Source organism: Meleagris gallopavo, chromosome 7 (genome assembly GCF_905368555.1).
Source record: "Meleagris gallopavo chromosome 7, MGAL_WU_HG_1.1, whole genome shotgun sequence".
In the NCBI taxonomy this organism is placed as follows: domain Eukaryota; kingdom Metazoa; phylum Chordata; class Aves; order Galliformes; family Phasianidae; genus Meleagris; species Meleagris gallopavo.
The window spans coordinates 29,953,519-29,970,160 of NC_139410.1; the positions used below are offsets into that span (position 1 = coordinate 29,953,519).

General features: G+C 41.1%; 1 protein-coding gene across 4 annotated transcripts in view; it reads left to right on the top strand.

Moving 5' to 3' along the window:
- MGAT5 (alpha-1,6-mannosylglycoprotein 6-beta-N-acetylglucosaminyltransferase) overlaps positions 1-15,344 on the top strand; it is a 115,526-nt gene extending 100,182 nt beyond the window's left edge. For 3 of the 4 annotated variants that reach the window (XM_085228765.1, XM_085228766.1, XM_085228767.1), the window contains 4 exons: positions 1,462-1,578; positions 2,382-2,456; positions 6,778-6,935; positions 8,655-15,344. In XM_085228765.1, the coding sequence (XP_085084891.1) occupies positions 1,462-1,578; positions 2,382-2,456; positions 6,778-6,935; positions 8,655-8,853 (549 nt within the window). In that variant the 3' untranslated portion in view covers positions 8,854-15,344. The remainder of the gene's footprint in view (positions 1-1,461; positions 1,579-2,381; positions 2,457-6,777; positions 6,936-8,654) is intronic. The other variant, XM_085228768.1, reaches the window with a different exon arrangement.
- Positions 15,345-16,642: the final 1,298 nt, after the last annotated feature.

Here is a 16,642-nt window from a genome sequence, read left to right on the forward strand (position 1 = left end):
AGTTCACTTAGCCTTTCTTCATAGGGGAGATGCTCCAGGCTCTTCACCATCTTTGTGGCCCTCCGCTGGACTCTTTCCAAGAGATCCCTGTCTTTTTTGTACTGGGGAGCCCAGAACTGGACACAGTACTCCAGATGAGGCCTTACCAGGGCAGAGTAGAGGGGGAGGATCACCTCCCTTGACCTGCTGGACACGCTCTTCTTAATGCACCCCAGAATGCCATTGGCCTTTTTGGCCACGAGGGCACACTGCTGGCTCATGGCCAGATGAGTACCTAACATATCAAGCCTCAGCTAATTAAAGCATTTCAGTATTAGAAATAGTTTTAATTTTTTGTAAGTACAGGTGCAGAATGTCTGCTGCAGTAAGAACACGTTGTTGGTTATTCTCAATACTCAAGCAGTTACTAGCCTAGGAAGTACAGTTGTTCATCTTCCGAACCTGGCCTGGCTGTAACGTTGTTCTCTGCCTACTGAGATGGTAGAGGAAGAGTGGTCTAGCGCCTGACTTCTAAGGCTTTGTAGAATTTGAAGGACTGCCTATGCCCATATTTTTAAAGGCACAGTGGAAGAGTTTTTTGTTGGAACTGAAAGCAATAGAAATGCAGCTTCTGCAGCGTAAAGTTCAAACAGAAGTGTCCTAGGAACTCAGGCAGTTGAGTAGCTCCAGTTAGTTCCTTGTGTTTAGGTGAGAAAGAGAGCAAGGATGGTGAAAGCTGTCACAAAATTCACTTGCAGTGCCATCCTGCTAGCTGAGGAATCTTACAAGCCATCTCTGGGATCGCTTTTTTTGGTTATCTACTGGAATATTTATTGAAATTGCTTTCTGACCAAGGGTTGAGCAAAATAGCAGTTAACAAGGAGAGTATCATTTGACACTCTCCTTGATGTCAAATGATGCTTGTAGTAACAGTAGCAACAGAAATAGCAGTCGTAATTCATCCTGAGTTATAGAAATGATCTTCTATACACTTCTGCTCATAGAAGCTTGAAACTGTTTGAAATTTGGAGAGATAGGGCAAGGGTGCCAGCTCTGGCAGCCAGTCACATGGGTCCAACCAGGCCTGGCAGCAGTGGCAAGCTGTGACAGCTGGCACTGCTCAGTGAAGGAGCTGTGCCCAGCACAGAGGGCAGACTGGGTCGCACGAAGAGGAATTAATGTAAGCAGCAACTATTCTGCAATGTTAGATATTGTGAGAAGCAAAGCCACAAGTGGAAGTGTACAAATGTTGCTCATGAGCTGCATTCTTATCAGATGTTCATTTTCCCTACTCGATTCACCCTCTGAATTTAAACATGGAGAATCTGAAAGATAGCTCAGAAGGAATGAAATTGACTGTTCAGTTCTAGCTGAGTTCTTGCATTCTACTAGTGTATTTTATTCACCAAACCTGGTGAAGAGAGTGAGGGGGAAAGCAATCCTAACGCTGTCATTTTTAACAATGCCATTTTTTCCTTGCAGCTAACATCTCAGCATCCCTATGCTGAAGTTTACATTGGGAAGCCCCACGTTTGGACTGTAGACATCAATGATCTTTCTGAAGTGGAGAAGGCTGTGAAATCAATTTTGAATCAAAAGGTGAGAAACGTACTCTCAATTTGATATCAATACTTGAGAGTATATCATGGTACGTGAGTAGACTGCCTCATAATGTTAGTTTAATTAGGGTGTTGCACTTCATAGGTTACTGGGGGAAAATACTGTCATTCTATCCCTGTTGTATCTGATAATCATGATTTAGTCATGATTACCCTGACTGTGTAAGTCAGGATCTTGCCTGAATGAAATAAATGTGAGATGAAACTCACATTTCTATACAAATTCATCGTAAATCATAAAGCCATGTATGTGTTGTGCATTCACTGAGGCTTCCTTGTTGTTCATAGAGCATTGCGGGCTGTCCAGTATCAGCTTAACTCTTTTGACTGATGCAATAGCCTTAACATAACTAACCCTGAAATGCCTGGACACTTATGGAGTGGCATTCTGTTTTCTTTATGAAGAAAATAAAGGGGGGAAAAACTGAAGATGTTTTGGAAAGTATCACATCCTTTTTTGTCTCAATGCTTTGTTTTTCACTTCAATTCCAGGACTGAAACTAACATCCAGCAGGGTCTCGGGCTAGCTTTGTATCTCTTACTTTGCAATAAGCCTTGAAATTCTAGTATTTGGCATATCCTTAAAGGTGATCATTGAGCAACTTTTATAGCCATTGCAAAGGAGAAAAAATTAAACTATTGATGACTTTGTCAAATTGAGATTTGTTAATGAGTGTATTTGCTTCTATTATATAGTATTTGGAATACAAGCAGCTACCACAGCACACTGCAATGCTCATTTGAACAAAAACACATCTAACCCAATGCACTATGTTTCAACAGATTGACCCTTATTTGCCCTATGAATTTACCTGCGAGGGAATGCTTCAGAGGATGAATGCATTTATTGAAAGACAGGTATGAGCTTTTATTGTGGGTGAATCTTTTGGTTTACACTGGGAAGGGGGGACTTTTTCAATTCTACAGCCTCCTAATGTTGCTGTTGAGGTGGAAACAGTGTGCAGCGTTTGGTAGACAATTGCTTGCTCAGATGAGCTTCCCATGGGGTTCACCTGGATACAAACATGGATAGCTGTGCATTGGCTTGTGAAGCTCCCACGTGATACTGTACCAGTGAGATTTTTGTGCATGCAGAGGCGGTCGAGCAGTGAAGGCAAAGTGCTGACTACCAGAATATTCACTCTGCTTTTCTGGTTCATCTGTGAATGCCTGATTTACCATATATCTTTGCAAAAGTGGATATACTTGTTTGTGTTTCAGGAGCTAAAGGAGTTTTTTTTAAAACTATTATATATATGTGTCTATAGACAGATATTTATATGAAGAACCTTATTCTGCTGACTGACGAAGTAGAAAAGCAAAGTAATTTTTCAGCATGAATGCGACTTCTTTTATAGCTGACATTCTCAGTATGTACACATACAAAAAAACCTTTGGACCACAAAGAATCACATAAATGCAGAGATGCTTTTGCAGTAGAACTACACTTAGGCTAAAACCTCTTGGAAGTTTTTTCAAATATTCAATTGGTTTGGGAACCTGTAACTTAAAGGACTTCTGCATTATTGCATGCTGAGATCAGCAAAAGGTATTGAGTTGGAATAATAAACTGGACGGATCCTGATTTCTAGAAACTGAATGTGTGCTTGGACTTCTGCCTAATGCCAGATCTGCTGCAAAGGCCAACATCTTACTTTTTGTTCTGCCTACTGCAGAAGAGTGATAAGAATAACCTGTATCTCTGTTAAGCCAATTAACTTCTGGAATTTCTTTCAGAAATACTGGATGGGCTCCTGTACCTGTATTTCTGAAATATGACAGTATTACAGATAGTAATAAAGAATAACATGGCTTCAGATCAAAAGTTTAGTTAAAAAAACATAGCTCTTCCAACTTCCTGCCAACAAACACAATATGCTTTTTGCTGCTACACTGGCATCATAGCCTGGTAAAAGTCTCTCTGCTTCTCTTGATTCTTCTGAGTTAGCTGTAAATGAGAGGTTTTGTCAATAAGGAAGGTATGGAGCTCAATATATGGAAGAAAGAGTCAATTTAGAGATTGCCCCAAAGATGCTAAGCTGTTTCTTTGCCCTCTACGCCTTCCCCAGGGTTAAGACCTTGCCTTTATCACACCTCCTCAGAACTAAATACAGCATTATTGTGTTGCTCATTGCTTGACTAATTGTGAAAAGCTGTTATTGCTTCACAGCCGTCAGGGTGCTCCATATTGTTATTACCTGCATTTACCTGGCACTGTGCCTGACGTGTCAGGTGAAGCAAAAATAGAGGTGAAGACCTTGTTTTAAAGAGCTTGCGGTTGGACACAGGTAGAACAGAGAAGACAGAAGCTCTGAACAGGAATGGATATATCATAGAATAGGCACTAGATTAGGTTGCCTGATTAGGGCCTCATTCAGCCTGGCCTTGAATGCAAGAAGCTGGTCTTTTTCACAGATTGCAAGGTGTGGTAAGCATAAGTGTGTGTGGTCTACGTGGTAATTTTTGAATGTGAAAAAGCCAGGTATAGAAACATGTAGGTCACCCTATGGGACAATGAAACTGTCAGATTTCAAAGAATTGTTTGTAATTCCCCACTTGGGTCAGGGCCAGGACAGTATTCTCACAAAGGCATAATGGGTTCCCTGCATCTTCAGATCCAGCAGCTGAACTGAAGGTCTTTAGGGTGTGGAATGAGAGCTGCTGAGAGCTGTGGTTGTCACTTTGCAGTACTTGGTTTAGCCAGATTGATCCAGCTTTCACTCACTCCAGGCTCTTCCTTCTTCCTGGTCCAACCAGCAGCTCAGCAGGTCCCTTGGTTCTATTGGCTCCGAGGCTCCACAGATGACTGTGTCAGCTCTGCTAGGGCAGCACAGGATGCAAACCCAAGGGTAGGACTGCTCAGATCAGCATTGCTGTCAGCCAGGGAACTGCAGCAGCTCCCAAAGCAGCTGCAGGATTCCCTGCTGCAAACTCAGAGCAATTGGATGAGCCAAGCAGGGCTGACTGAGCAGGCACGCTGACCTGGAGAAGTGTGGTCCAGCTGAGGAGTACTTGGGAACCCAGCAGAAAATACTTGTGGTTGCTCTCTACTGAATGAGCAAACTAATATGACCCAGCTGAGCACCAAAGCTGGCAAAAAGAATAGGATGAGGGCATTCAGCTGGAGGGAAGAGCAGGGACAGCAGCAGCTTGTTATACGGGCTAAGTCCACCTCACCTTGAAATTATGATTATAGGTAGAACGTGTATAATCACAGACTGTGCTGAACTTTAACCTTTGGTTTTAAATAGCATCTTTTATTTATTTTAATGCTATGTGTGTGTGTGTGGGATTGTGTGACAAGATAGACTGGGCCGAAGTTACCAAACTTAGGTTGCCCAGTTGATAGGTAAACCAGCCAGTGACGGCACAGCTCTGTGTGCTGGTATCTGTGAGGGCAGCAGCGCTGAGGAAGCCTTCCCACCAGGCTATGGAGCAGAAATAGAGGCTGGTGTTGGCCTAGATTTGGAGAAATATTTCTCACTAAGACATATTACAAGCTGAAGTTTCCAGCAAATGGTGAAGACTCACAAAACATTACCTTGTCTTTGAATAGCTTTACCTTCTGCCCTCACAAACTATGAATCCAATCCAATATTTACAATAGATAAATTCCCTCCTGCATCAAGTGTTTACTTATAAAAGTTCAGAATAAGCAGAGCACCTGAGTCCAAATAACAAAGCAACCTTTATGAAACAATCTCATTTAAAAATACCTTAAACCATCTACTGTTAACCTGCCTTATGTAAAATTATTCTGCCAAAAATACCCACTAAAATTACTTTTTCCAAATACGAAAGTTTATTCTTTTTATGTTATAGAATGCACTAACCCGAAAAAATTAATGCAACCTTTTAATGACAAATATGAGTAAAAAAAAAAATTAAATCGCAATGGGAGTTCATGAAAAATCACTTTTGCTCTCTGAATTTTTGTTTCTTCTCAATTTGTGCCTGAAGCACTTTTGTTTCTCTGGCACATTTAGATGATTAGGTACACGTGCCTCTTGCTACTTTGGTTCATCAAAATGATATCAAATAAAGCAGCTGTACAAACTGGCAGTTCGTTTACAGTGATTATATGAAACTGATTATCAGAATAAGTGTCATAAAACACAGATAAGGTCTAACTGTGATCTTCTGCTATGTGCTATCAGATGTTTGAGAAATTATTTAGGTATTAAATTTATGGTTAAAGCTGCGGGTACAAAAGCTTCCAGCTTCAGCAGAGGAAATCTAAACAGAGGAGAAAAAAAAAAAAAGAATTGATTGTTATTTGGAGGTTTCATTCATTAAATTTTGAAGTAGTTCTGTCTTTCTAAGCCCTAGGTCACGGTCTGAGACCTGTTAGTACAAATATTTGCTTTGTCAGGAGAAGGCAAACCATGATGGTGGTGGAGTGGGCCCAAACTTTCTGATGCCCGTCTGATGAGAGTTACCAAATACTGAAGTAATGGCCAACTATAATGGAATGTTATTTACTTTTTTCATGTATAATGCCAAGACTGTAAAAACTTTTACTTTCTTTTTTGCTAGCAGGTGTATTTGGATGCCATTTCTTCTTTCCCTCTCTTGCTGCACATGACACTTGACTGCATGTATTAGGGCCAGTTTCTTTCATTGTCGCAGAGCACTTTGACTGTCAGCTCAATCAAGGAGAACAAACAGACTCTCTGAACCCTGGTTGCCTTATAGAAATCATCAGTTTTTTGAGTTCACTTCCTCAGCGTTGCTGTGACTTCCCCTGATCCTGCCCAGATGGCTCACTACCTGCCACAGAGATACGTCTCACCCGCAGGGTAGCTGACCCCTGGAACTTCCTCCTAGACTTTGTGCTGCTACCAAAATAGTTCTGCTAAGCACGGAACTGGTGGAACAGGAGTCACAGAGCCAAAATGGGTTGGGTATGTGGAAATAAAGAGAGATTCAGATACTTGTGATTAATCAAAGGTGGGAAAGAAACTGCTTTGGGAATAATGATACCACCCCATTTCAACTAGCAAAGGTAGTAATTCGCCCACACCAAAAAATTCTTTTTATTCTTTGTCATCGTGATTTTAGTACAACCACAGTGAGCTCTAAATGAGTGTTTGGAATAATAATCGCTTACTTGATTAATAGAGAAAATTGCTAATGAGACACTGGGTTCATCACAATGAAATGTTGTCTGTCACTGCAGGATTTCTGTCATGGGCAAGTGATGTGGCCCCCACTAAGTGCCCTTCAAGTGAAAATTGCTGAACCTGGAAAATCCTGTAAACAAGTTTGTCAGGAAAGCCAGCTCATTTGTGAGCCTTCCTTCTTCCAGCATCTTAACAAGGACAAAGCTCTGCTTAAGTAAGTACCCCAAAGCACAAACGTATTATTTGTCTCTTTCTATAGCTCTGGTTTTTGACACATAAGGTGCTTAGTGCACGGATTCTGTGAGCAGGGGAGGTGTCGAGAGGCACTGTGTGTTTTGGCAGCAGCAACCCATGAGGTCAGCAGTCCATCCTTCACAGCAGCGGATGGCAGGAGTTACTGCTGTGCCCACAGCACTGCTCCATGCAGCATGTGTTTTTGCAGTGAGGAATACAGCACAGAGGCGATCACCAAGCCAAAAATTCACAGCTTTTCCTTCTTCCCTCCACCTCCTACGTGCACGCTCTGCACGCTGCGCTGCCCTTTGGTGTGGAGTTGCTTGCAACAAGCAGAGATGCTTACTAAGCAATATCACAGATGCCAGGACTATGATTGTGTTTGAGTGGGCTTGTAAAACTTGGGCATGTTGCAGCCTTGGCTGAGCAGGTGCACTGTTCTGTATTACTTTTGCCATATATTCCTGAGAGCTAGTGAACTGGCATGGCGCCTTACACTAATCCCAGCCGTGGTTGGCAGTGCGGTGAAGGGAATGATTCAAAAATTAAATGTTTTGTTGCAGTAAATAAAACTCTCTGCACATTGTCTGATTTCTACCAGTTACTTGCATGATTTTAAATGCAGTGCCTAGTTCTGCTTTTCTTTCATTTATTGAGCTCCCTCTTTGGTCACGATTAACATCCATACTGAGAAACATATATTCATTAATAATTCCAAGTACCATCTCTGCAAACCTTTTGTCAATAGCGTCCTGGATAAAGATTTCTGATCCCTGCTGCATTTAGAGGTATTAGTACCACTTTATAGTTCTTACCAGCTATGCATTAAGGAAATTATTGCTGCTTTCAGGTGCCATTTCTTTGGGAACATGCCTGTGTTCCTTTCAGAATGAAAGCAAAGCATTCAAAGGCTGGGCTGCAAAATGGCTGCTAGCAAATGTGCCTTACAGGTTTTCCATCTTCACCTTTTTCTGTATTCTTTGCAGACAGATTTTATTTTTATATTTTATTTGAAAAGTTGTAATTTCCAGCGGAGTACAGAAGCAGCTCACATATGAAAAGTTTCTGTCAAGCTCTTGTTCTTTTCTATCTATCTAGACAAAATTGTGTTTCTGTGGACAAAAAATCCGTTAAATTCTACTTCTAAAGCTACCACTGTTTCCAGAATAATTGGAAAAAAGACTCTGCTGGAATTGCTACCTTCATACTTTTAAGCTTTGTGGTCAGAAAATGGCAACTTGAGTTATCCTTTCTTCTGCAGCACAGCACCAGCACCTCAGCCTCACATTGGGCTGCCCCGGGATGCCTGGTGTGGTGTGGTTTGCCTGGCAGATATTTGTGCTCAAATCAATGAAACTTTCTCCTGCTTTCCGATTTTGGTTTTGTCTTACTAGAAATCCATGATATACTAAAACATCAGATCTGAGGAACAATCAAAAATGTTTTTTCCTTTTTAACTTCTCTCATTAATCTTTAAGACACGAAGTAATGCTAAAAAGACTCTGCTGCCCTCTGCAGAGAGAACCTGTGCAAGCAAAAAGAAATTAGTGTCTGAAAACCTGCATCTCTGATCTTACTTAACTTAGTATGTAGTGCAGTATTATACCCATCCGTGGTGAGGAAGGATGGAAACTGTATGAAACTGTATACTCAACTCCTGCAAACTCCTGCACGTTTGATGGCTTGCTTTCCTTTTTAGGCATAACATCGAATGTCTCACCGTGGAGTCTGCAAATGATATTCTGGTCCCCTCTTTTGATGGAAGAAGGAAGCACTGTGTTTTCCAAGGTGACCTCTTACTGTTCAGCTGTGCTGGATCCCACCCAACCCACAGAAGAATCTGCCCATGCAGGGACTACATTAAGGGACAGGTTGCGCTTTGTAAAGACTGCCTATAGCAGCAGCAGGGCTTCTTTTGAGTAGAGGACAAAATGTAAGTAGTTTTGAGAGGAGCTACTTATTAATTCCTGCACTTCTGTCCAGGTTTTTTGCTGCAGGCAGAGCTATTATTGCTGGGCAGAATTATCTACTGAGAGGAGGGATTGATAGCAAACAGCTAACTGATATTTTTTCCTATAAGAACATTTGCAGTGCAACTCTTCAAATTGCTTCATCTGTTTGCGAAGAGAAATGAGTTTCGTGTTCTCCAGTGATTTGAAGATGACTGCACAGAATAGTTTGTAGAAAACTCCCAGGCCCATCAAACTTCTTTTTTTGTTGTTTGGGTGAAGTGTTTTCTATTTTTGGATGAGTTTGAACATCCCTGGTCATGGTTAGCAAAAAGATCTCAGTGTCATTCCAGTAGAAAATTGAAAAAAGTGTGCTGGGGGGAGGGTGGGGGGGAGAAGTAAAATTTATTATAGATGCACTGTTTTGGGTACTGCTTTGTCTTGAATGGCTACAAAGTGGTTTACTTCACAAGAATTTGGAATCACAAGATAGCTCTATATTCTGTAATTGGGTTATCTGGGCCCAGTCCTTTTTGTTTGTTTTAAGCTTTGTATACAAAGTATTGTCTGCATCACAGCTGCTGCACCAGAGCAGTCTGAACAGAAAGTACTATGAGTGAGCAAGCAGGCAGCTTGTGACCCGACAGCCAGCTTGGGTTGGGGCATTCTTCAGTGTGGAAAAGCCTCAAAGACACGCTGCCTTTTTAGGAATGGACTTGTCAGTTTACTGGTCCCATTTAGAAAGTAATCCTTGGAATTTGCCCATGCTTCTGTTGTAGTCTGTCTACTAGAAATACTGTGTGAAGCAAAAAGTATTCAGCATCTTTGGAGCAATATTATTGTTAGAGCCTCAGTTTGCTGCGCCTTCCAGTAGTTAAAGTGTTGCTGAATGACATAGAAAGGTTAAACTAAGCTAACTATAATTATTGTATGGTAGAAATGTAAAATGTCTTCATAACTAGCTAGATTTTTAAAGAGAATTTTTTTCTGAAGAACAAGAGGAGACAACTGCTAAGAAAAGTATTGACTGATCTTGTGGGTGCTTTGGTTGTTTTTCTCTTGGGGAGGGAAGGAGGGTTTTGGTGTTTTTTTAGGTTTTCTTTTCTGTTTTTTTTTAACAGGCACACCAGTTATAAATTGAGAAAATTGAAGAGTTTGAAGCAGCACATTAAATCTTTGACACCACTTTCTTTTTGTAGAGGTAACTAAGGTTCTTCTCAGCAGAAGGTGGCATGCTTGGCAGCACCATTTGTAGGCAGGAAACAATTTGCTAAGGTCATTGAGAAAACAGTCCGTGGTGTATTTTGAAAGCAGTCATAGTCAGCACGTTTGGGATTTGAATGTGTTCTTTCTGTGTTGGAAAAAACTCCCATTAGCATGTTTTTTTTTCATAAAGATGACCATTACCGAGTAGCCATGAAAAGCATAGAAACTTTTGTTTTCCCATCTCTTGACCTACCAAAGACCATTCAAGAGAACTGCTTTTTAATCCTGGATAAATTTTTAAAACAAGGGAGCAGAAAATTTTTAAGTTTCAATGTAAAAGCAGCAAATTACCTTTTTCCAATTGGTTTCCTGCCTCAACACTCCTGATGGTGTTACACTGTAACACTCCATACATAGGACTGCTGCAAACACAGGACTGTAATCCTGAGGCTGTTGGGCAGCCACAAGGCTGTGAGGAAATGTTGAAGTTCCTGGGATGCCAGGAAAAATCTGCTGTATCTTAGAGTAATTTTCCAAAAGCAGAATAGCAGGGCCCTTTAATGAGAGGCAAACATTTTGTGTGAGAAGAAAACCACAACTAGTATGAACATTCTTACTGTTAGCATATCTCAGCATTTGCTTCAGTCAACAGAAGTGTGGTTTGCAATAGTTTTAATACCCCAGCAGAGCTGGAGGAGGAGGATTCGAAATGGGTCTGAGCAGATGCAACAGTTCATTTTGTATTTATATCACCTATTCCCCACATAGCTGTGCATATTTGTGCAACTGCAAAACCCTGTGTATTAACGGCAGTGTGTACTTCTACCTGGTGCTGAATGTGGGGGCAACAGCAGAGATTTGTCTTTCCTAGTTCAGCCTGAGGTTCCTCAGGCAGGATTTTAATTCAGAATGACATATCAGAGAATTACATCGGAAACAAAGATGTGGATGTGTGCACTTACAAATGCAAAACACGTAGTTTTTGTTGCAGTGTAATTCTTGGCTGTAAATACATATTTGCTTGACTCCCACTGCTGAATGGTCCACACGGCATTTTATTTTGCCTCTAAACTTTTATAGATGGGGAGGGTTTTGGTATTTGTTATTATAAGATTTTCTGGTCTAGTGCTTTGCTCAATGGTAAGTCTGCATTTACCACAGCAGGGAGAGTCTATTATAAGCTGTTCTTTTTTTTCATGCTGTAGCACTATTTCTTTCTTAGCCTACTGAGCTGAATTACCGCATACTGGCAAAAGTGAAACAGCAAACACAGGTGCCACTGGCATTTCAGCCAGGGACAGGATATCTAAATCTGGTTTCAGGATCATTTGGGTCTGATTCTATTTCCACTGAAATCTATAGAGAATGAGTCCTTAATCTTAAAGAGAAAAGAATCAAGAGCTGTAGTCTCATAGGCCTGCATTGTTAACTTTAAATACAGTAGCTGGACCTCTTCTTTCAGAAGTGTTACTTTTATGAAATACAGCTTCAATCAAAATTTCTGTAAAAGAGAGATCCTCTAAGAACCGTGAGTGAAGAAATTGTAGTGTGCTGATGTTTCACTCTCCCATCACAGAGCAGTGTTGCTCATGCATCAGTAAATCATGCAGAGCCCTTCTGCAGATAAGCACGCAGGCAAATCCATGTGGGACTATTACAACTTTGAACAATTTAATAATTCGTAAAAAATTCCCATTCTAGAACAGAGGCCAGCCTTCTGTCCAGGTGTCAGAACTATTTTCCTTCCTAGTGAAAGAGGAAAGGTGGAGTCACAATATTCCACTTGAGGTCCTTGAGGTGGGACCGTGCTGCAGAGCTCAGTCAGCCAATAAGGCCTGCAGCTCCCTCTGCTCTGAAATCAGAAGTCAGGTTTTTGCATGACTTGGCATTGGAATATATTGACTGGTGATTGGTGGGGGGGAAAAACGTCAGAAGTTGCATAGAAGAACATTTTACAAGCTTTTAAACATAACTCTCATATCAAGACATTCTTTGTTTTAAAATTTTGTATTTTTGTATGTGACCTAGCTTTTTCAAAAAATGTTGTTCCTATGAGATTAGAAAACTTGAGAGAAGCATTTACATATTTATTAACATAAAATTATGGCTTGCCTTTGAAAGGTAAAGTTGGTAAATACACACTGTTTAAAAATGCCAATAAAAACCTCATTTATTTCATATATGCAAGTTGATTTGCACATGTATAAATAGAGTTGCTTTTTTGCATTTTTTGCTTAGTTTGTTTCTTTTTGTGCTTTATAGTCGCAGCTGTGTTTGTTTATAGCAGATTGTTTCTCCTACAAATATTTAATGTTTATGTGCCTTTTTTTTTTTCTTTACTTGGGGTTTGGATGGCTGCTTTTAATGTGGACACTGTCTGAACAAATATAATGGAACACTAACTGCAGGTAAAACCCAGTGCTCGATCACTGTGTATCTGTTAGCAGAACAAATTTTGAATGTTTTGAAATAACAGGGAGATCTGCTCTAAAAACATAAGGGTTAATAAGATAAAAGATACCCAAACATCACTGATTCTTACCAAAATTTGCTTCTGCCAGTGAAATGCCTTTTACTGAGTGTGTGTAATTGGACACGAATGCTCCTGCTGGGACAGATGTCTGTGTAATGACAGAGAGCAAACTGCACCCGCTGTATTCTCCTGGGAGACAATGTTAACAAAAAACCTGTAGGAATAGTCACACCTGATTTGATTAACTGGAAGAATTAAGATCTGCACTGGATTTGGGAGGCACTTGATTTTTCACATACAAGTGTGTTCAGATGGAAATGCACAGGGTGACTCCTGGTGCTCCTAACATGCAGTCCTTTATATCCAAATCTGTGAGTCCATATCCAACTGTATGAGCCTCAGTGGAGAGGTTCTGGCTGTTCATCTGACTGCAGAAATCTCTATTTTCATTTCTGTGAGGATGTTTTGTCTAACAGCTGCTGCTCCAGGTTCAGCAGCACAGGTTTGAGGACAGAGCCAGGTTTCTGTGCACTCCCTGCTCAGCTCTGCTGCGAACACTCGCAGCTGTTTGTTAACTTGCTCACTGACAGGTGCTCAGACTTGTCCAAAATTATCATCAGGTGCAAGTGAGGCTGTTCACCAACGTCTTAAATCACATTGTTCTGTCTTTAAGTCCTCCTGTGTGTCCTTGGGTTGTCCTCTAACTAAAGACTGCCTCCCCTCTCAGAAATGAGTGTCCCATCTAAATTACAAAGATGGGTTACAAGCTGCTACTCTCAACATAAACAAAATTCAAGTTGCTTTCTTAGGCATGTATTTTGTTCATAGTGCATTTCAGGACCAGATTTTACTTCAGTGAAAGTTAAGGGGGATAAATGAGGCTGGGTACAATTCTCATCCAAGTAATTAATTTCACAACTCCCACTGGTTTCACTGGTAGGGGACTCCTCCATTAATTTCTCTTCAAATTAAAAAAAAGCAGCTCTCCCTTTTTAATAAAGCACCATCCTACAAGATAAAGACTAAACCCTTGCAGGTTATGCTGTGCATGTTACCAGCAGCCAGTTTTGCTTGCTGCTATAGCATTTATCATCACTAAGTTGGTGTGACTCACCATAACAGTATGGGTTCAGAACTTGGTTAAATAACTGTCCGCTCTGCATTTTGGAGTGCTGGAGTCTAGTTTTGTTTTGATTTTTTGTTTGTTTTAAAGAGAATATCAGTTACCATTTTCAACTTCAAAACCTTTTTTTGAAGGGTGCTAACTTTTTGCCATGGCTCTGTGTGACATTTTCCCTGTAGCTGCTTTGCCTCCAGCTTTTGACTTAGGATTGGTTTCCATTTGTGGTTCTCTTTCTTCCCCAACAGTTCAGGGACCACTGTAAAGTTGAGGAGAACGGTGCACTGGCTGATACAGGTTTCTGCTCAGGCTGGAAAGGCCAGGGACAGGTTTCATTTAAGTATGCTTTACTAATACTGCTGTACTGTAGCATTAAAACAGTTTGTTTAATGGTCAGTGACTTAAATCTTGTCTTCATATTTTTAAGTAGCTCTAGAGTTGTTTTTTTAAGTTAGTTTGTAAATTCAAATATTATATTTAAATGGAATGTGTAAAGAGCAAACTCCATGTATCAAGTGTAAAATGTTTACTGTAGGATTGAAAATTCCAGAGGCTGAACCTCAGCTGCGTGGCATTTCTCGTGTTCTTTCTTCCAGGGAAAAGTAACAAAGTGCAGCTTCCATGTGAGTCATTCTTTACACATTCATTTAATTAAAACTAGCGTTGGGTTCAGCAGACCTCTCCCAATAGCACAAAGCCACCTGCTTATTAAATGGGTAAATAAAGTCAGGTCCTCAAAGCACTGATAAAAGGAGCTGTAACTCCACCTTTCCCACACTGCAGTGTGTGTCACACGGCCCGCCCGGCTCCTGGCAGGCCTGGAGCCGTTCCTGGTGTCACAGAGGTACATGGTAAATCATGCTGAATGGCTGTCTGAGGGCAGTTCATTTTAACAGGGTTATACCCAGAACTCGTTTGTTACACTCATTAACTAGCTTGCTGTAATATGGTGACAGTGAAAACCATTTTATTTAGTTTTCACAAAGGAATACGGCAGAGGAGGAGGAAATGGCAGTTTTTAGCGAAAGGAAAAGGGAGTCAATTTTCTGAGAAAACTTACCCTACAGATTATAAAAAATGTTAAAACTTAAAGGAATGCTCACTCTGCTGGGTTGAGCTGAGTTCTCTCTCTGGCTGAGTGCAGCAGGATGACACAGAGCAGCCCTCTGCTTCCTGGTCTCATTCCTTCCCTGAAGGCATCTCCATAGGGAAAGGCTAGAAACTTCTGAGTAATCCCTGTAACACTGTAAGGGGAGAAATCAAACAAAAACCTACTGAAATCTGTAAAAACAAAGGCTGCTTTTTGCAGAAAATAATTTGGAGTTGGAGTTTTTATAGTTTTGTAAGAACTTCAGGGTCAGACTGGTTACTGTGTGTGTTCAGTTGGAATTCTCTCCTAACATCTTTATTTGAATAGTTGTGTTCCATTATATTGCATTCAAACAGTTTGATTCGGAAAGATGAGAACACAGTGATTCAGATACTGTCAAGTTACTGGGGTTCAATAGGATAAGATTATTTTATTTTTTTTAGAAACGTAAATGTCTGTACTTTAATGGCATAGAAAACTGCTTTGTTTTCACTGTTGTAGAAAAAAACTAGGGAGAACTTTATTTTTCAATAAACCTTTTTCTTGTGTGATTTGGATCTGTGATTGTTTTGTGCATAAATGGCAAATCTGTGAGCTGCCATGGATCCAGTTGCATCTGTGTGACAATCCACAGCTGCCCACGCAGCAGAAGCAGTCCCACGGCCCACATCCCAGTGGTAAGAAAGGACACTTCATTATCTTTCTTTTGTTTTGTTCTAAATCTAAATTGGATTTAAAGACAGATAAAATCAAGATTCATTTCAGGAGGGCAACTTCCCCTCTCCAATAGTTAGACATATTTCCTAATAATTTTCAGCCCAAAGGAAAATCGCGGACACTGGCTGTACACTGCACACAGAATACGCATCTATTTGCAAAACAAACTCCTCTGCAAAGGCTTTCTATCAAATGCACTTTCAGCCCTCCAGCTGATGTTCTTGCTGATGCTCCTGGCTGTCCACGCAGTGCCACCATGGTTCTGCTCCCAAGCTGTGCCTGAGGCACAGCTGTGCCAATCCCAGCATGCAACGGATAGCGTGGAACAGGTAGCATATAGGAACTGGTCACTGCCTCCCCACAAGCTCATCCTGGGGCTGACAGGAGTGGGAAAGCATCCTGCTTCCAGGTGTGAGAGCAGCAGGACAAGTCCCTTGATTGGCTGCTGTTTGATTTAATTACTCCAGTTGTATAACCTGGACCCACAGGAATGCGGGTTTGTACCCCTCCTGTCTCAGTTCTGATTCCTGATTGTCACTGTACTGCAGCATGGCAGTGTATGTAACATAGCAGCAGCACATACCTGAAAGCAGTGCTGAGAAATTAAAAGTGCAGTGAGCACAGTAAAATACTTGCAAGTCCAGGATGAGGTATTCACACAGATCAGTGTATCCAGGGATAGCGTTTGGTCAGTAGCTTCAATGCTTCCTTACCTCTCTGGCTCCTAGAAATGTCTATATGCTCTCAGGCAGCTGAGATCGCAGAAATGCAAATGGTATTATCATTATTAGTGAGGAGAGCTCAGAAGTTTGCATACTGAAAGCTTAATTTGACATTGTCTGAGGAAGCGCCTGTCCGCAGTCTTTGCTTCAAGTCTGGTTCTGCAACATCATTTTCAGATGGTGGTTGAATGCTGGTTATTTATGGCTTACCTACAAGGCTAGAAGTGGACTTAATTGGCAAGGGGTTCTAGTTTGGTGATTTCTGGGCTCAGAAACCTGGCTTTCAGCCAGAAGTGGAACACTATCAATTTCCACTGCCTAACAATGAAGGTATTCAAAATACACCTCATGCCCACCTGGCACGTGCAAGGCATGGTGTGGGGTTTTGATAGCTTCCTTCTGTGCTGTAC